At 50.4% G+C, this 19,068-nt stretch overlaps 7 protein-coding genes across 7 annotated transcripts; 4 read left to right on the forward strand and 3 right to left on the reverse strand.

The window, feature by feature from the left end:
- Positions 1 to 453: 453 nt before the first annotated feature.
- HO173_006763 (uncharacterized protein) lies at positions 454 to 3,765 on the reverse strand (the record flags this gene model as incomplete). The annotated part of the gene is made up of 2 exons (XM_037308669.1): positions 454 to 2,587; positions 2,642 to 3,765. The coding sequence occupies 2 exons, from the start codon at positions 3,763 to 3,765 to the stop codon at positions 454 to 456; spliced, it is 3,258 nt and encodes a 1,085-aa protein (XP_037164512.1).
- Positions 3,766 to 4,151: 386 nt separating this feature from the next.
- On the reverse strand, positions 4,152 to 5,584 carry HO173_006764 (uncharacterized protein; the record flags this gene model as incomplete). The annotated part of the gene is made up of 7 exons (XM_037308670.1): positions 4,152 to 4,237; positions 4,286 to 4,292; positions 4,344 to 4,451; positions 4,502 to 4,681; positions 4,736 to 5,077; positions 5,119 to 5,413; positions 5,517 to 5,584. The coding sequence occupies 7 exons, from the start codon at positions 5,582 to 5,584 to the stop codon at positions 4,152 to 4,154; spliced, it is 1,086 nt and encodes a 361-aa protein (XP_037164513.1).
- A 978-nt stretch (positions 5,585 to 6,562) lies between these two features.
- Positions 6,563 to 8,981, forward strand: HO173_006765 (uncharacterized protein; the record flags this gene model as incomplete). Its single annotated transcript, XM_037308671.1, has 3 exons — positions 6,563 to 6,578; positions 6,654 to 6,683; positions 6,739 to 8,981. The coding sequence occupies 3 exons, from the start codon at positions 6,563 to 6,565 to the stop codon at positions 8,979 to 8,981; spliced, it is 2,289 nt and encodes a 762-aa protein (XP_037164514.1).
- A 1,087-nt stretch (positions 8,982 to 10,068) lies between these two features.
- Positions 10,069 to 11,330, forward strand: HO173_006766 (uncharacterized protein; the record flags this gene model as incomplete). Its single annotated transcript, XM_037308672.1, has 2 exons — positions 10,069 to 10,669; positions 10,723 to 11,330. 2 exons carry the CDS (start codon positions 10,069 to 10,071, stop codon positions 11,328 to 11,330), a joined length of 1,209 nt encoding a protein of 402 aa, XP_037164515.1.
- A 498-nt stretch (positions 11,331 to 11,828) lies between these two features.
- Positions 11,829 to 12,542, forward strand: HO173_006767 (uncharacterized protein; the record flags this gene model as incomplete). The annotated part of the gene is made up of 3 exons (XM_037308673.1): positions 11,829 to 12,115; positions 12,170 to 12,379; positions 12,434 to 12,542. The coding sequence occupies 3 exons, from the start codon at positions 11,829 to 11,831 to the stop codon at positions 12,540 to 12,542; spliced, it is 606 nt and encodes a 201-aa protein (XP_037164516.1).
- A 160-nt stretch (positions 12,543 to 12,702) lies between these two features.
- Positions 12,703 to 16,500, forward strand: HO173_006768 (uncharacterized protein; the record flags this gene model as incomplete). The annotated part of the gene is made up of 1 exon (XM_037308674.1): positions 12,703 to 16,500. The coding sequence occupies one exon, from the start codon at positions 12,703 to 12,705 to the stop codon at positions 16,498 to 16,500; it is 3,798 nt and encodes a 1,265-aa protein (XP_037164517.1).
- Positions 16,501 to 16,866: 366 nt separating this feature from the next.
- HO173_006769 (uncharacterized protein) lies at positions 16,867 to 18,796 on the reverse strand (the record flags this gene model as incomplete). Its single annotated transcript, XM_037308675.1, has 2 exons — positions 16,867 to 18,472; positions 18,522 to 18,796. 2 exons carry the CDS (start codon positions 18,794 to 18,796, stop codon positions 16,867 to 16,869), a joined length of 1,881 nt encoding a protein of 626 aa, XP_037164518.1.
- Positions 18,797 to 19,068: the final 272 nt, after the last annotated feature.

The following is a 19,068-nucleotide window of genomic DNA, read 5'->3' on the forward strand; positions in this document are numbered from 1 at the left end:
GATGTTTCGACTGCACACCCCCAGCACCCTTGAGAAGGTTCGCGATGTCACTATAGACCTTCATTGATTCTGCGCGTTCTGTGGCCCACTGTTAGCACATTGCTATTTGAAATAGTCTAGTACGCTAATAGCATTATAAGTTGAATTTTTGGAGAAGATGTGACTTGCCTTGCTCAGAGAATGGACCCGGTTAGACTGGTTGGTCCATTGGCCATAGCGTTGGTGCTTTGATCGCCGTTTCTTTATTATGATATGCATAGAGGATGGAGTATGATTTTATGCACTCGTAGTGGGTTTATTCAATTGTTCTTGCCATATCATTGTTCTCCTCACCCACCTTATATTTTTCCGTCATGTCGTCATGTTTCTAGGCTGGGGCTTTGGCTATCTTCATGTCAAAAGCTCTTAGCCTGTTATTGCCCAATCATATATCTACATATTTTTGTTTTTTTCTTAAGGCCAGGATCGGCGATATGTTTCACTTTTTAGCGACTCGTCCAATGGGGTGCGATAGCTAATGACTGTCCCTCCACGTCTAAACTTCTCACGTCGACGAAGGCCATTAACGTTAACTTTAGCTTCAACTAGAATTGCGCAGCTTCGAACGAGCCCTTCCTTTGCTGTATAATGAAGCAGTGTTCCCCCATCAAGGTCCGCTTGCTCCAGGAGCTCGTTGCGTATTTCTAAACCCTCGGGCTGAGCTAGGCGTGGCAAGATATGCAAAGTCAGCTGTGATAGAAACCATTCGTCGTGCTCCGGGGGTCGTTGCAAGGGACACCTAGCTAGAAGGGCGAAAGCTGTCAATCCATAGTGATTGGAAGTTGTGTTCTTTTTACGATCTCTTAAGTCGGCGCCATGGTTGAGCAATGCTGTGGCTACTCCGAGCAGGCCAATCGATGCTGCTCGCAGGAAAGGCGTGTTATGCCGACTGTCACGTGCGTGAAGGTTCGCATTCGCGCCAAGCAGCAGCGACACAACCTTGGACTGCTGTGCTTCATCATACAAGTAGTCGTCTGTGAACGACAGCAGAGCGGTCTCCCCTTCAGTACTCGCAACATTGACATCGGCTCCAGCATCAAGGAGCGTTTTGATGGTTTCGGTGTTCCGTTTGGCCACGGCAACCATGAGTGCGGTCTGATCGGAAAAACCGAGCCCGCTTGTCGTGGATGTTTTTGGTTTCGTCAACTTATCGAGCTGAAAGCCATGTTGGAGAAGGACATCCACAGTTTTTCTCAACGAGTCTGCCCGGGCTGCTGTGGGCCCTTGAAATAATGGGCACCATACAGCGCTTCCATGGATTGTATATCGCCACTCGCCTGCGTCCAAGCGGTGCAAGGCGCTATACCCTTCTTCGTCGGTATCATTTGGATCAACACTGGAATCATTGGAAAGAAGCATATCTAGAATCTCGGGATCTCGGTTCTTCACTGCCACATCAATTGCACTGAAGCCTAGGGTAGTATTTTTGGGTGCTGAATAACGGACCCAGTCTGGAGGAAGTGACATATCTAGATGCCGAACATTCTCGTCGTAAGCGTACGGATCACTGCCATCACGAAACGATGAAATTGCTCCTTGGCGAAGAAGAGATTGGGTGGCTTCCGCTGCCGACATTTCAACCGCCCAATGGAGCGGAGTCCCCACAGGCAAAGTGAAGGGGTAATGGAGCGTTGGGACCTTCTGCTCGGAACTTGAGTCGATGGGGGCTCCGTGACTGATAAGCTCTCTCGCGATAGTGTCAATGTCTGGAGGATTGAAATGAAATAGCCAGTGCAAGCAGGTCGGGCCACGATGTGAGGGTATGATCGAAGGATCGGCATCCTGGGAAAGCAACAGTAGGACATTTGAAGTCTCTCCTGCCATGCATGCACGATACAAAGCTGTCTCCCCGCAGTCGTTTAATGCATTCACCTCTCGCGGATCTATAAGCTTGAGGATTTCTTTAAGTCCTTCAGATGCAGTGACAGAAGACAGGATGTGCAGAAGCTTGTCGCCCCGTGCATTAAGTGGCGCCTGTCTATTGAGATTCACCACATTCTCTAGTGAAGTGTGCCCAAGGATGTGTGATATGGTTTCTCGATTCAATGCTGCGTAGAATTGATTATACCCTCCGTAATCGTGGAACCTTCGGATGGATGTTTCTAGGAGGCTACTGTCCAAGTGCTGGAGCGCGTTTCGAAGAAAGAAAGCCCCACCTGCTACAGCCTCAGACATCCAAAGGAGCTTTACCTTGGTTACATCAGCTCTAGGTAAAATCTGGAAGTGCTCATGGACAACATAAATTAGTGCTCGTAAAGGCTGGCTACCTTTTTGGGCACCAGCGTAGAGGAGGTCGAGTATAAGATCCCTGATCTGGCCGTCCTCCTGATGAAAGCGACGCTCGGGCCCCGTATACTTCATAAATAGAGCACATAGTATCTCTGCGCTCAGAGGCGCATTTCTTGAAAACGCTGATCGGATGGCTTTCGCATTGTGCATGCTGATCTCCGGAACCTCCCAGTCATACCGAATATCATACCCTTCAGTCAAGTCATCAGCCACATCATCCGGGAAAGAGGCGCCACTCCTGGAACCTTGGAGTCCCACCCTGAGGTTGAACCGTCAAATATTTTGTTGGCAAGGAAATAGGGTAAATTCATACCACTCAGAGTATACCCGGCTACCATCGTCCAGCAAATGCCCCACTCTTCCGGCCCTTGTTCGTGGGCTCTGCTTCAGCAACAAAGAGAACGATGTCTTTAGTGCCAAGTGTAGGGACACAGGCAAAAATGAAGGGTCACTCTCTAATTCTGAAAGCGCAACGATCTCCGCATCGACACTTTCAGTACAAGGAGGCGAACCACTCTCTCTTAGGAACAAGCTCCAAAGCATCAAACCATAAGAATAACTATCAATTCTGTCTAGAAGGGATCGGTCAAGGGGTTTTCCATGGTCGGAAAACTGCTGGAACTCAGGAGCTCTCCAACCGACGGTTCCTCTACCTTCAAAGATACCATCTTGACCTGCATCGGCACCACCACCAAAGTCAGCAAGTTTAGCCACCCAGCACCCAGCTTTGTAGAACATTAGCACGTTCTCGGGTTTAAGATCTCCATGAATGAGCTCTATCTCGTGCACAGCATCCAGTCCGCAACCAATATCAAGGGATATGTGATGCCTGAGCGCGACGGGGTAAGATCTTGACTCGCGAAGAAAGGCAGCTAGTGTATTGTTCGCCAATTCCAACGCCAGGAAAGGAACTTCATGCCAAGTCTCAGCATTCGTGCCCCATCCTAGGAGGTCAACAATGTTTCGGTGGGCCCGTAGTCTTGGATGACAGAGTGCGGTGATCTCGATTATCATATTGCGGACTTGCCGGCTCACTTCAGGGCTTGAGATATCCAGCTTTGTTTGGCCATCAAGAATAAATTTTGGTGTTTTGATGGCAGCGATTTCTACACTGTTATTCAAAGCTGCGGCCGGGGTTTTCGAGTCGGCGAGTCCGTTGACTTCTTGCTTTACTACGGCGAATTGGGCCCCAGAGCCGAGAGGCGAATTCCCATGGAGCAAATCGCAAGGGCCAGGGACTCTCAGAGTGCTCAACAAAAGAGAAAATTTCGATATTGCAATGGACCTGTCAAGACTCGGTTCTGGCCCCAACGACAATGACTGAAAAGTCCGTAAAGCTGGACTCGTTTCCGAGAGGTCGCTTAAAAATGCTTTGTATGGCACTGGTCCCGTAGGAAGAGACGCGAAACCTTCGAGCACATCCTCGCTTGACGACATCCTCAGTGCGAACGCGAGGGCGGTTAAGAGCTGTAGAGGAAGGCAACGAGGAGCAGTAGAGACGCGAAGATGAACGCCAAACAGATAGATGACAGCGGCAATTATAAGGAAGAAGCCTCAGTACGACGGATGCATCAAGCACAGGCTTTATGGGAACAAGGCGAGTCCTTACCAAGCTCGCAATGACCAAGCATGAAGGAAGCTGACACGCGCAGGGCGGTGCAGGCAGGACTCTTGGCAACTCTTGGCAACTCTTGGCAAATCTTGGCAAAAAAGATATCGGGGGTGCTGAAAGTCTTGCTACATAAATTATTCATGAACATTCTTTGGCAAGGTACGAGTTAATGGCGTGGCATCATCAGTCCATCGGAAACAGTAGTAGTTGATCAGACTCCATCTAGAAATCCTTCAAGCTGCGGCTGTCCGGATGCATGCAGGTTCGTCTCCATCGCGAAGCGCTCGTTGACTTTGCCTGTTCTCCAGAGTCACTTCCCATGGAAGATTCTCACTTAGGACGAACCCTGGTTCTAGGATGATTGTGTCAGTATAGCAATTCCTTTGTCGCAAGGGTAAATTACCCAGGTTCCACCGCTGGCAAAGTTCGTTGAGCCTTTCGACTCGTAGACTCCAAACTGTTGCCCTTGGTTGTTGTCTCCGAATTTGCTGTTCGAGACGATTCCTCCAGACTAGAATCAGATTCAGTCTCGGTCTCCTGGAGGGATGAAGTTGGACCAACGGTTTCAGTCTCTTCCTCTTTGGTCTCTTCCTTCAATTCCTTTGCCCACCTCGCCAGAACCTCGGCTACGGTCCGATAGTTCCCATCTTTTTCGTCCCTGAACTTGCACATGCCGCAATGGTCGGCGTGTATTGAGAGTGTCGGATAGTCTAGCAACCTGGCTGATTCTTCAGGTACGATCTACGCTGGATGAGTCTCTCTATCTTAGATCGTTGCGGATCGAAGTGGATGTACCTTGCCAATAGATGTGCCGCCAACGCTTGAGCTGAGCTCTTCAAAGAAACAAACGATCTCGACCTTAGTCTTCGGCTTTCCCGCACGATGGGAGAGCCATGTTGGAAATGCAACCCCAAGCTTCACCAGCGTATCGGAACCCTGCTCCAATTCCTTGAGGACGCCTCCAGTGGTTTTCCTCGAAAAGAGAGAGAGAAAATTCTTTCCTGATTCGGCCCACTGTGCTTTGTTTGAACCTTGATGAGGTGTTCCAAGAAAGGCGATGCGCCTTGTACAGTCTGATATAGACTTTGTGTGGGGTTGTTGTAGGCAGTCTTCCGCGTTTGATAGAGCCTGCTTCGTCTTGGCCATCAATGCCTCAGATCTTGGGAAGGATGACCTACCGCTGCGCAGACTAGGCCACCGAGGCTGTGGGCCACGAATATGATCGGGCGTGCAGCTGTTTGTTCCTCCTCGTGTCTGAGGCCGATGAGGCCGGCCGTCAGGCTATCTGCATGGTTCTTGATGGTGTTGGCCGAGGCGGGCATTGACCAGAAATGGTAGATGTCGGCGTCGTAACCGAAAGTCAGGATCCGAGCTTGTGGGATTTTCTCTGGCAGTAAGCTTTCGGGCCATAATGTCGTTCCTTCCGTCCACGTCTCTTTCCTATCCCCCCTCAGGCCATGTACAAACACAATGCTAGTATTGCGTCAGCCAGATTTCAGGATTTGGAAGGTCCAGACAAGCAGAGGGATAAGCGCTCTCTAAGCCAGCAAAAAGAGAATATTATAGAGAAACTCACTCTACGAGAGCGTCCTTAGGACTGCAAAGGGTTGCGAATCCCGTTCGGTCTGAATCTAAATTTGACATCTTTTCGGTGCCGAGCTGAACAGCAACAAGCTACTTCTCAGTCTTAGAAGCGGTGAAAATAGGAACCTCAAGATACTCTGGGGGCTCAAGTGTACATTATGTGCTCATTGCCAACAGTGCAGCACCGACAGAAGGCTCTGGAGCCGGGTAGCCGCATGATGACAGGGATACATATTGCCAGGTGATACATCCGTGCAGAGACTGCCCGCAAACATGCATTCCATGATGACCCTATCTGGAGGTTAATGACATCGCCCCACCTTACAAACATCTTTCTTCGCCGACAGAGTACCTTCAAACAGGATTCATCGACGTTGGTGCAAGCGAAAGCTTTTCCAGGCCGCCTTCTGTAGCTTGCCGAGGGAAGCACCAAAGCATGGTCAATCTCTAAGGCGCAGACACTACGTCAATACTCGGATTGGTGGGCCCCAGAGAAATTCAAAGCCTGCTTCGGGCTCCATGCGTCTTTGCATTGTCAGGAGACCTATGTGAACACCCGCCTTCTTAATTGCTTGCCACCGACAGCATGGTCCTTGAACACTGTCATATGCGGCTCTCCTTCTTGCAGATTCAGCCATCAAGCAGGCTTTTGTGACAGATGATAGGAGCACTGCCTTTGGCGTTCTCTTCTCTCAAAGTCTTTCGATAGTATCTTACCGTATTAGATTTTGCCAGTTTACGAGTCCATGATGCAGTCACATTCTATGTTTGGAAGTGAAAATCATGGTGTGCAGGTTGGGACTTACGTCGATTTAAATGGTAGGGACTTCGGAATTCCTCCAAATCTTCGTATGGTAGCTTGAGCTATGCGAAAGGGCTTCCCAGCTAGGTGAGAAAACCCATCCCACCATGGACAGAAAGCAGGAAGAAACATCAAACCCGACCTCTTCCACAGGCAGTAACGCCAAATCCCCAGTCTCCAATCTCGAAGATGACGCTCTTCAACATAGACTCGATCTACTTAGAGCTTAGGCCATCATGTCATGCCTTTATGGTCCGTCCATTCTAGCATATATCTGGAAATCCGCTTCCGATATGTCTTTGAACTGATACTGACTTCTGTCTAAAGGCAACAGGGTGAAAGAGGATGAATACGAATGTAAGTATGCTATCGACGCGCCATTGGCTGCGTTCCGAAGCTAAAGAAGTTTCAGTGCTGTTGCAAACCCTTGAGCCTCATGGTCGAAATTCTCGTCGATATTCTATCTCTCAAGCTCATCAAGAGAGCTTCCAATGGATCTGGGATACCCAGAACTCGAGGCCTGGTTTCAGTAAATGGCTACGCAGCGAAGATCCCATATTCTGGATTTCTGGAAAACCAGGGGCAGGCAAGTCAACACTGATGAGGTATTTGATGGAAAGCGAGCAGACCATGCACCTCTTCTCCGGAAAGCCAGATGCGATGATTCTTGTTCACTATTTCTTTCATGAGCTAGGCGAGTCACAGGAGAAGAGCTTTGGAGGCCTGTTGCACGCCATCGTCTATCAACTTCTCATCGGCTTACACAAGAAGAATCAAGGTACCCTTTTCCGGCTCTGCGAACTGCTCAAGCCACATCTATGTCGGAACCCCACTTCCAAAGCTGCCTTATCAGACTATGTATTGATGACAATACTCCAAAAAGTTGTCGCAGAGTGCAAAGAAACACTGAGGGTATGTTTATTCATTGATGGTTTCGATGAGTGCCAAGGAGATCACCGGGAGCAACTGGACTCCTTGACAGATTGGGTCAGGTCCTCGTCCAACAAGAAGCTTTCGGTGAGAGCTTGCATCGCTAGCCGTGTCGAAATGGAGATAGAACTTCGTCTCTCAAACGAGCCCACCTTTGCAATTCATCATTTCACAAAACATGACATCTCAACCTACGTTACCACAAAATTGAGACGAGCTTGGGACTTGATGGCCCAACAGCGAGATGGGACAACAGCAAAATATGATCAGAAGCTTGTTGACCGAGTCGTCAAAAAAGCTGAAGGTGTCTTCGTCTGGGTTACTATTGTAGTCTCTCAGCTCGTTGTGGCCATAGAGGAAGAGAACGAATCTCACGATCTCTACGAATCGCTAGCGGATCTGCCAGAGGGTCTCGAACAGCTATACGCAAGTGTCATCGACAAAATAGACCAGAGATATCGGCACGACACAGTCAACTTTCTCAGCCTTATCCAAAAATCGAGTCACTTGAATTCATCAGCCCGTGCGGACACTTTACTCAAGTTTAGTGCTGCTATCCAGGACCCTATGAGCGCAATCTCGTGTAAAGCGTATCTTGAAACAGGCTTTACCACCGACGATGCTGGCCTCCCACATCATCAGTGTGCGCAGGTGAGACGTCGGTTGCAACGCAGATGCCGAGGCCTTATCGAAATCGAGGATGCTGAAGACCTTCCGGGCGCTAGAGTGGCTTTTCTACACCGGACTGTGAAAGAGTACGTCACTGGAAGCCAGCTCTTTGAGAGAACGCTTGACGAGGTAGACAGCAAACTTCTGAGAAACCCAGCCGTTGCTCTTATGGCTATGAACTTGCGCCTTGTGAAAGTCTATCCAGAGTACGTGGAATCTCATAATATTTCTATGGAAGCGCAGTCTCGTGATGAGGTTAGGGACCTACGCGTTTGCGGGTTTTTTTTTGCCGCGAGAGCTGCCCAATTTAGTATTGGATCTTCTCAGATTCCCTATGTTGAGGAGCTGGATCGGGTCCTCTCCCTTTCCTATCCAGACTGGACCAACTCTCACTACGGATGGCGAATCCACAAAGCTCGCCCAGACTGGAACACGGATCTATTAAGTCTGGCTGTCAGTTATGATCTTGCCCTCTACGTTCACCAGCAGATTAGGAAGAATGGAAAAGGCATAATTGAGAAAGCTCATGGTCGACCTCTACTCTTTTACGCTTTTGATGCTCTATCCTTGAACAGATATAATCCAGGCGTGAACACATTTCATTCCTGCGAAGTATTGCTCGAGAATGACGCTGATCCAATGGAGAATTTTAAATCACATACACCATGGTCATTCGCGATACTGGTATTGGGCAGATATATGGCATCTCCCCCTTATCAGCTTCACATCGGGAAGCTTTTTACGCTCATGCTCGAGCATGGAGCAGATCCATTCCAGCCTGTTGATCACAACATCGACGATTGGTGGTGGTTCAAACATTTTAAAAAGCTTTACAGTACAGTCTTTCACGTGGCTCTGTACTCCATGGAGCAGTGGAAATATATCTTTAGACCAATACTCAGATTGTTGGTAGATCACTGCAACGACTTTGAGGCGACCGACTCAGATGGTATCGGAATCCAAGACTGGGCGGACAGTCTCAATCCAGAGATAGGGACTTTCCTTGGACAGGAAATTGCAGCGAAAAGGACACACAAAAGACGCCGGAGACACTGAGCTAAAGGGTCTTGTTGGGTGGGAGCTTGTAGACAGATGCTGGGAAGTCCCCATTGGTCGTTGTGTCAACTTTACAGACTGCTGTACATGAGATCACGTTGGCATGCGAGTGGCGAGGCGTATCTAGAAGCACTTGTTCAATGCGTGCGTGAGTTAATAAGAACACAACAGATGTCTATGGCTATACCGCATTGTTCATGAAGCCGAGATAAGGGCTTGCTAGCTCCGCCAGGGAGGTCATTAGAGAAACGCGAGGGCAAGCAGCCGCAGAACATAATCATCTATTGACAGAAGAAGCCGAGCTGAGACTTAGGATTGGGCATATTGCCCAGTACCACACACCGTAATTGACGATCGATGCTCGAAGCAAGGCAAGTAGCCCATGATGCACCGGAATCTTCCTTGTTTGTAAAAAGCCGAATATTAAGAAGGTAACTAAAGATGGGGATGCCACCTTCCAAGTGCCTCAAGCGTGTGATTGAGACCCACGCTATCTATCCTCCCTTCCAGCACAATCTTCCTTCTGACTCGCTTCCTCCGGAAAATTCGCCCTGAATAGCGTCAGATCATCGTCGTAAACCTTTTGAGAATTGAGAGAGATTTTGTATCTGCTTCGAACTATTGAAATGGGGGCAAACCTATAGCATTAGCACATCGTGAGCGTTGCGCTTTACCGTTGCTTCACGTAGCTGGGATTTGCAGATGTCTCGTTGAGGTTTATTCGTGAGAACCGTTCGTATATTGGCTTTCAAAATCCCATCACAGCGCGACTAGAACCTCGAGCACCACTCACTGCCCACTACGCAACCGCCCAAGATATGCCAATCGAGACTGCGAGAATTGAACCGGATACGTCCAATGCTCTTTCCCCACTGAGCCACTTGATAGTCCCACTATGAGTCACTCTCGGAGCGTATTCCAGCGCTCCTTCTCTATCGTCAAATGATCTTCGATCAGGTCTCACTCCTCTTTTCATTCATTTTCACAAGGCATAGACCGTCCATATTCTTACCTCTCAATAGCTTTCCTATAAACGCTTTGCCCTAGGAGACTTCTCTCATCTTCACACCCCATGTCGCCTAATGCAATGGTCTCAGTTGATACTTCTGAAAAGAGGGCTGCTCTTAATCCAAATCACGCCAACATTGAACCAAACACTTCCAGCCTCGACCCATTTTCTACCCAAGAAATGGGCGTCCAGGAACCAGAATCTAGCAACTCTTCGAGACCACCACCCTCTACTAGGAATACCCCGCTTGACAACCCATTCCGGGACCGAGATGCGCCTGTGGGCTACTTCTACCCAAACAGCAGCGGCATGCAGGAGGGCCTTAACCCCGCAACAGCTACTCAGATGGACCCGGCTCCTGCTAATCTACCACCAGTGCTCACTGCCAACGCTGATGCCTCCGCCGCCGAGATGACCCTTGATGAAAGCCTTCTTCCACATCCGTCTTTGCCTGCTCGACCATCTGGTCTCAGCAGAGGCTTGCAGATACCATCACGCATCAGCCTCATCACATGGGGCTTCGGTTTCCCACAGATCTTGGCTGAGCAAGGAGTCACTAAGTCGCAATGGAAGTTGTTCATGCGCGAGCTGAAGGCTTTTGCAGAGCTGAGCGTGGGGCAATGGGTGACTGTCGTAGCCTGCACCCATGGTGTTAGCCTTCTTTTTGGAGCCATCGTAGGTCAGTCTCCGGGTAAGAACAGATTTCGTTCGATGTTGTTAACGTCGAGTCAGGTCACATTGCTGGTCATAAAATGATGAAATCCAGACAGCATGAGAACTTCCTCCTAGCATATAAAGGCGGAGCAATGAAAGTGTTTGAGCATCGGTGGAATAATGACTACTTTCATCCACTGGGTCTACAGATTCGGATTGAGCCCCCGGGTATTGGCAAGGTGGACGGCATGGATATCACCTCATCGAAGCTTTTCAGGTACCAGCAAAAGATGGGCACCTCTTCTCCTGCACCAGGCATGGCTTCAAAGCAAGGGGATAAGAAGGAGTACAAGTATCAGTCCAAGGAGGGTCGCTATCGCATGAAGGCCGCGCGCAAAGGCCGCATTATTGTTCTGCCATTGAACATGGTGAAGCCTGTGCCATCACAGCCAAGAACGACAGGTTCGGAGAGTCACAATGGTCAGACTGAAGGGTCCGCCACCAGCGCTCGGCCTTCGGTTCAAGATTTCGCTTGCTCGATTCAGAGACAATCTGGCTCCGAGGGTCTAGATCGTACTCCTACCACTGCTCAACGCCTTGCCACGTCTCATCAGAGACAATCAAGCTCGGACAACGCTTCGTCTCCTGCCCGAGCTCCTACAACGCACTGGGGTGGTTTTCGCTAGTGTTTGTGAGCGTCTGTGGTTTTTGCAAACCTTGGTAGCAATTGAAGTCGGCCCTGAGGCTAGATGAAGGATTGTAGGCATCATGGGAATGACGGAGTACTTCAGGGTGTTGGCGCTTCTGGGCCTGCTTCTGCTGTTACCAATCAGCATCCTTCTGTACGAACCGCCAACAACCAAGAAGCAGTGTAAGTACAATCTCGGACCTGTATCTTGGGCTGTCCGCAATATACTGATGCCTGAACAAAGATGCTGAAAATCACCAAATGTGACCCTCGCTCGCTCGGACCGCTTTCGACGCCAAGACATTTCAGCCCTATGCACTTCACATGCTGACTTGATAGGTGAGAGGTGCTCTTCCTTCTCTTTCCCTCAATGGCTCCCACGCCAACAATGCAAGTCATTCTTTGGATCACAAATTTGCCGCAAACATCTAATCCGCTATCGGAAAGTGGAGGCTAGCTGTCATGAGACTATACCATAAGAGGGGCTTCAATAGCCATGGATTCTTTCCCCTCTGCCCTCTCCACCAGCCTCACCTCCCTCCTTAGCACCTCGTCAGCCATTGCTTCTGCCCAAGCTTCTGCACCGGCCCCCCCTGTCACTGCTCAAAATACCCTTCAATCCTCCTCATGGCTGGGCTTACTTGGCTATGCTTTGCTCGCCATGGCCAAAGGAGTTCCCGGAATGCTGATTTGGATCATCACGTTCACCACAATTACCTTGCCTACGGTGCTGTTCGCGTTATTCTCGACCAGCTTGACGTTCACGATGAACTTCACTACCCTGTACGTATAGACCACGAGTGAACAATGGCCTTGAAGCAAGCTAATTGCCCTCAGAATGCTCATCGTCTTGGCCTTTGCGTCTCTCGTCTCATGGATCGTGAGATACCGATTTCTGAACATGTATGCGCGACTACCTCCCGAACCTCAGCGCAAAGAGCCTCAGATCGATCTATTCCCAGATACACAAGACGGAGACTCGAAGCCAGGTCTTGCAAATTATCTGGACGAGTTTCTGAGTGCTATAAAGGTGTTTGGGTATCGTGAGTAGGCAGCCAGAGAAACGGCTCCCAATACGAGCTTGGCTGACAGGAGATGCAGTCGAACGCTCTGTCTTCCACGAACTTACCCGAACGATGCAAACGAGGAAGCTCATTGCTGGGGAAACACTACTTTTGGAAGAAGAGAAGGGCTTTTGTATGGTGGTTGATGGCATGGTACAAATATTCGTCAAGTCAAGTCGGGATGAGAATGCCGCAAATGGTGGCTTCTGGAATGAGGGAACAGAGAGGTATGAGGATGAGGGGGAACATTCGGATGGAGAACATCAGGGATACCAGCTGCTTACGGAGGTCAAGAATGGAGCGCCGATGTCATCACTGTTCTCGGTCTTGTCGCTGTTTACGGAAGATGTCAAGCTCCGCCATGACGATGATCGAGATGCTAGGCCTGTGTCGAGTGCTTCGAGTACTGGCTTCCCCTTCGGTGCAACGACTGAGTCTGGTCCGAATACTCCGGCTTGGTTGGGTGAAGAGAACCCACGGATGACGGCGTATACGGATCCGAGAAGTCGGGCTTCATCGACAGCACCTGCCAATGATCATTTGCCTGCTATTCCACCACTTTCTCTGAATTCCACATCAGACCAACAAAATCCGCACCGGACAGATCATGATCGGAACAGAGATCGTGGTAAACGGGGAGCTACCCGTAGATCTGAGAATGGCAAATCTGTGCATCCTGATATCGTCGCGAGAGCGACTATAGATACCACCATCGCCATCATCCCAGCTACCGCCTTTCATCGTCTTACTAGGGTCTACCCCAAAGCTACTGCACACATCGTCCAAGTCATCCTGACCAGACTCCAACGTGTTACGCTTGCCACTGCGCATTCGTATCTTGGTCTGACCTCTGAGGTCCTGCGAACAGAGAGGCATATGAATAGGTATACGACCTACGATCTACCGAACCATCTTCGTGGGGTGGCGTTGGAGAGACTGAAGCACAAGTTCACACAAGAAAAGGAACGTCTAGACTCGGCTGAGGACTTTATGAAGGGCATCGCTCTGCATAATCCAGGGGCTGTTAAGAAACGTCGTTCGAGCAGCAGCCTGAGAAGAGAGATAGCCCAGCAAGCAAAATTCTCGGCCAATCACGGCGAACCTCACACCGGGCCCTCTAGCCACTGGAAGGGCCATGGCCACCGCTCAAGTATCAGCGCAGGAGATCTACTTACCAACATACAAGTGTCTCGCACCCGCCCCGAGACGTTGCCTCGAATGCACACAAGCAAGCCGGCGTCTCCGTTGGGACTAGGGTTTCAAGAAATAATCAGTCCGCTGAGCCAGATGGAGAACCCCCCTTTTGTGCCTGCGCCTAACCTGAACGGCTTACACGTGCACGGGCAGAAGTCTTTGGACGAGGACGACCTTTTCAGGCAATCAATCCTCGAATGCATCATGAAAGCCATTGGCCTCACAAATGCAAACGTAGTCAAAAAGCCGATAGACTCCGTCGAACAGTCGCCGCGCATGGTTTCCTACGATGCGCAACGGCAGAAAGCAACATTCACCAACAATGCCTTCGGCTTCATCGACCCATACGAGGGCTCTGGCGATGGCGATTCGGAATCGGTCTATTCTACGTTTGGCAACAGCAGTCCTTCGAATGCTCGGAGCCTTACAAGCGAACTTCGGGACGATCTGGAGATTGTGTACTTTCCAAAAGATGCCGTTCTCGTAGAACAAGGAGAGAGGAACCCTGGTCTTTACTATGTCATTGATGGCTTCCTGGATGTCAGTATTCCAGGAAGTGAGAAAGATGTGGATGATCGCTCGGCGACGACACGGTCTATGGGACAGAGCTTGTCTCCGCTGAAAAGAGTCGCAACAAACTCTCCACATACAAAAGCGGCCCAGAAAAGAGGGCAGTCGCGGAAGAGTTTGTTTCTGATCAAGCCCGGCGGCCTCGCAGGATATGTTGGCACGATATCTTCGTACAGATCCTTTGTTGATGTCAGAGCGAAGACCGATGTCTATGTCGGCTTTCTCCCGAGGGCATCTCTGGAGCTTATGGTGGAGAAGCATCCAATTGTACTGTTGACTATGGCAAAGCGCCTGACTAGCTTACTTCCACGTCTCATTCTACATATCGACTTTGCTTTGGAGTGGGTGCAAGTCAATGCAGGTCAGGTCATACACCATCAAGGGGATGAAAGTGACGCAATCTACATTGTGCTAAATGGTCGTCTCCGAGCAATTCTCGAGCGAGACGATGGGGACATGAGAGTCGTGGGAGAGTATGGACAAGGCGAAAGTGTGGGCGAGCTGGAAGTCATGACCGAATCTCCACGGCCAGCTACGTTGCATGCTATTCGTGACACTGAGCTGGCAAAATTCCCAAAAAGTCTGTTCAATAGCCTCGCTCTGGAGCACCCGGGCATCACGATCAAGATATCCAAGATCATTGCGCAGAGAATGAGAGCTTTGATCGAGGATCCTTTTGAGCAAAGCAAGGACAAGACCAACGCTGGCTCAAAGCAAAATGCGACTTCGACCATGAACCTTAGGACCACAGCAATCTTGCCAGTTACGGCTGGTGTTCCAGTGGTAGAATTTGGAAGCAGGCTCTTGAGCGCTTTGAGTCAAATAGGAGTTGCTAATGGCGTGACTTCCCTCAACCAAGCTGCCATTCTGAACCATCTAGGGAGACATGCTTTCTCGAGAATGGGCAAGCTCAAGCTTTCGCAGTACCTGGCTGATCTGGAAGAGCGCTACGGTATGCTTTTGTATATCGCCGATACGAACGTCAACTCTCCATGGACGCAGACGTGCATCACTCAGGCTGATTGCATTCTTTTGGTTGGACTTGCAGAAGGCTCCCCAAGCATAGGAGAGTACGAGAAATTCCTGTTGGGTATGAAGACAACTGCGAGGAAAGAGTTGGTCTTACTGCATGTCGAACGATACTCACCTCAAGGCCTCACACGCAAGTGGCTACGAAACCGCCTGTGGATCAATGGAGGTCATCATCATATCCAGATGGCTTTTCGGACCAACTCGCAGCCGGTCCAGCCTCAGATCAAACGGTTTGGCACCCAGCTTAAACAGCGAGTCCAAGTCCTCCAAGCCGAGATACAAAAGTACACTTCAAGACGAATTCGACAAACACCCCTGTACTCTGCAGAGACCCCGTTCAAAGGAGACTTTCATCGATTAGCACGCCGTCTCTGCGGCAAGTCCGTTGGTCTAGTCCTTGGCGGTGGAGGTGCTCGAGGCATCTCCCAGGTCGGCGTGATCCGCGCCCTCGAAGAAGCCGGCATCCCCATTGACATCATCGGCGGCACATCTATCGGTGCCTTTATTGGCGCTCTCTACGCTCGTGACGCGGATGTAGTCCCTATGTACGGTCGAGCAAAGAAATTTGCAGGCCGCATGGGTAGCATGTGGCGCTTCGCCCTCGACCTTACATACCCCTCTGCATCCTACACCACCGGCCATGAGTTCAACCGCGGCATCTTCAAGGCGTTTGGGAACTCCCAAATGGAAGATTTTTGGCTTGATTTCTACTGCAATACTACCAATATCTCTAAATCTCGAGCTGAGTTCCACGACTCAGGCTATGTCTGGAGGTATGTGAGGGCTTCGATGTCTCTTGCTGGCCTCATACCTCCACTCTGCGATGAAGGAAGCATGCTACTTGATGGCGGCTACGTCGACAATCTCACAGTCGCCCACATGAAATCTCTGGGCGCAGACGTCATCTTCGCCATCGACGTCGGCTCTCTCGATGATAACCTTCCTCAAGCATTCGGCGACTCCCTCTCCGGCGCCTGGGCGCTCTTGAATCGCTGGAACCCTTTCTCGAGCTACCCCAACCCGCCAACCCTCTCCGAAATCCAAGCGCGACTGGCCTACGTCTCCTCTGTGGATGCATTGGAGAGGGCAAAAACGACACCAGGGTGCTTGTATATGAGACCACCGATTGATCCATACGGGACGCTGGATTTCGGCAAGTTTGACGAGATTTACAAGGTCGGGTATGACTACGGAAAAGAGTTTTTGGGCGGGCTGAGGGAGAGGGGGATCTTGCCGGGAAGTATGGAGGAGACGGAGGAGAAGAGGAACTTGAGGAGGACGATGGCGCCAAGGAGGGCTAGTGTTTGATAGGTAGAGTCCGGCACGGGAATGTCAAATGTAGATATGGCAGGCACGCTTTTGAATGGGTGGGTCAAGTTTGAGACCGTTTAGTAAAGATACCACTGCATAGCGAGATCACGGAGAGATGGAACATAGATTCATATCTTTCTAACGTCGTCTTCCAGATTGCCAGGCGTGCTACCAGATCAAAATGCCGCTGCAGCGGTCGAAATCACTGATTCTGGTGCCTGTGCACCACCGTCGAGCATAACCAGGAGATGTTCGGCTTGATATCCAAGACTCTTCAACAGCGGGAAGGGCCCAGCGCCCTCGAGTGCCGTGTTCCACTAATTTCTTGTCCAAAGCTCGTACTATTTCATCCCTCAACTCCCATCAATCAACTTCCTCTTTAAACACCTCGTCAAACCGTCTCTTCTCCCCACGCCCACCATCATTCCCCTGCCCATCAGCAGCATACCAACTAACAACCCTCCAGTCCCCGCCCGCCCCTCGCCACCATTTTAGACTCAAACCGTCTCCGGTCAAACTTATCGATGCCTTCTCGGCCAAGTGGCTTTTCTCTTTCGTCCGGGACAGTGTCGAACCGTGTATGGTGGATGGGGCGTGCCATGTTGGGAACATGGAGACGGTGTGCTGGAGGATGGAAAGGGTGAGGATGTGGATGATGTGTTCGGTGACGGCCGAGAGGGTTGTGAGGTGCGTTGAGGTTGGGAGGGCGGCGAGGGTGGTTGATGGGGACGAGGCGCGTATGGTGAGGGTGTAGGTTGTGCTGTGGTGGGGTGGGAGGAGCGTGGTGTGGATGTCGATCACGGCTGTTGTGGAAGAGGTGGGAAGGTGCAGGGTGGTTGTTGAGTGGAGGGGCGAGGTGAGGGATTGGAGAAGTGTTTCGGCCACGGATCCGTTTGGATGATCGGAGATGGTAGAGAGGGCTGCGAAATTGTGTGGGGGCGTTGGTGGGTTGAACGAGAAGGGCAGACTGGCTGCTGAGAGGGATTTATGAAGGCCTGAGAGGAAGTCTTGGAGGGAAGCGACTTGGAATTGGTGTTGGAGATGTTCGATGACTGGTTTGAGAAGTGCGTATGTTGGTCGAGAAGGTTTATTTTCTCGGAGTGGTGGTGGTATTTGTGAGCGTCTGTGTAGGTTCTGTCGGTGGGCCTGGGAGAGGAGAACACGTAGAGACAGAGCAATCGCATCTGCAATGGCACTGTCACCAGCAGGTGCTTCTAGATCTTCATCTTCCAGAGAGACCAGGTCGATTTCAACCTGCTTGTCAGTCTCATATGGTATCAGAACTCTTCCGCCACTGCATCGAACACCTTGATTGAGGAGGTTTCGCGCCTCTCGATGAAGCTCGTGGTGTAACTCTTCGTCAAATATGCTATTTCTAGCTCTGAGTATCTCTTTCGTTACCGAGTCATCTTCGGAAATACCCTCGCTGCCTGTCGTGCTCGAAGCAATCGGCTCCCCCTGCTGCAGGATTCGAACTCGTAGGGTCTGGTCTCCAGATGATCTGAGGCCACGGTCCAAGCTGACATTGCCGTCGGCATCTCGCCGGAGTGCTGCAAGTCCTCGGTCTCGGAAGTCGGCGTATGCTTCAGCGAAGCCATAGCGGACGCCAAGAGTATGCTTCTCCCGTGGCAGTCTGCTCAGCGACCAGCCCTCATCCTTCACTGCGAGCACCTGATTCCAATAAGTAGTCTCCCTGCCCATCTCCTCTTCGAGCCTCGCCGCAGATTTCAGCAAAGAGTCTGCTGTACCGTTCAGGGATTGCATCCTCCAGCCAATGGACACCATTTCCTGATTGTGCTTTTCCAGCTCCGGTACTTGAAGCGCTTGAATGACTTCTCCGCCTAGGGATCCAAGTGGTAGTGTTTGCTGCAGAAATGAAGAGAGTGTCGTCTGAGCTGCGGCTGGGGCATGTTTGGAGAGCAGGAGGGAGACGAAGTCGAGGGCTTGGGCGCTTTCGTTGTAGGCTTGTCTGGGACGCCATAAGCTTTCGTCCAATATTTGCAAAAAATAAATCCTACCCTATCTGCTTGACTATATCTTCTCGCGCCTTGGTGACCTCTTCCTGCTTGGTCTTGACATCTTCAACTTCTTCGCCCGTCCCAACAACATCTTGGTTATCCGTATCAGAATTGCCTGCTTCTTGAGCCTGTATCTCCTCCTGGAGGCTCTGCTCGGTTACGTTGCGGAAAGAGCCTTTTTGTTGGTTGATGCGTGAGATGAGGTATTTGAGGGATTCTTTGTCTTTGTCGACGGTTGGGAAGGCTTGGAGGGAAAGGGAAAGCTCGTGAGGCATGATGGGTAGACGATTGAACTTCTAAAAGATTAAGATAGCATAGTATTATACATCAAGAGATGAGATCTCGGTCGCAAGAAGATGCCATACAAACATACTCGCAATATTTTGTTGTATTTTGACCCTTGCATTCCTTGTCTCGGGCATTGAGAGGTCCAAGCCCGGGGAAACCCTGAGCCGAATCCTGGGGTAGCTTGGACCCCTATCAGATTCCCATGTGCTGGTGCTGGTGGGGGCTCTGATAAGCTGAAGCTTGTCGGCGAATTACTCTT

This window comes from Letharia columbiana (genome assembly GCF_014066305.1).
Source record: "Letharia columbiana isolate WasteWater2 chromosome Unknown Sc0000020_s0, whole genome shotgun sequence".
NCBI lineage: Eukaryota > Fungi > Ascomycota > Lecanoromycetes > Lecanorales > Parmeliaceae > Letharia > Letharia columbiana.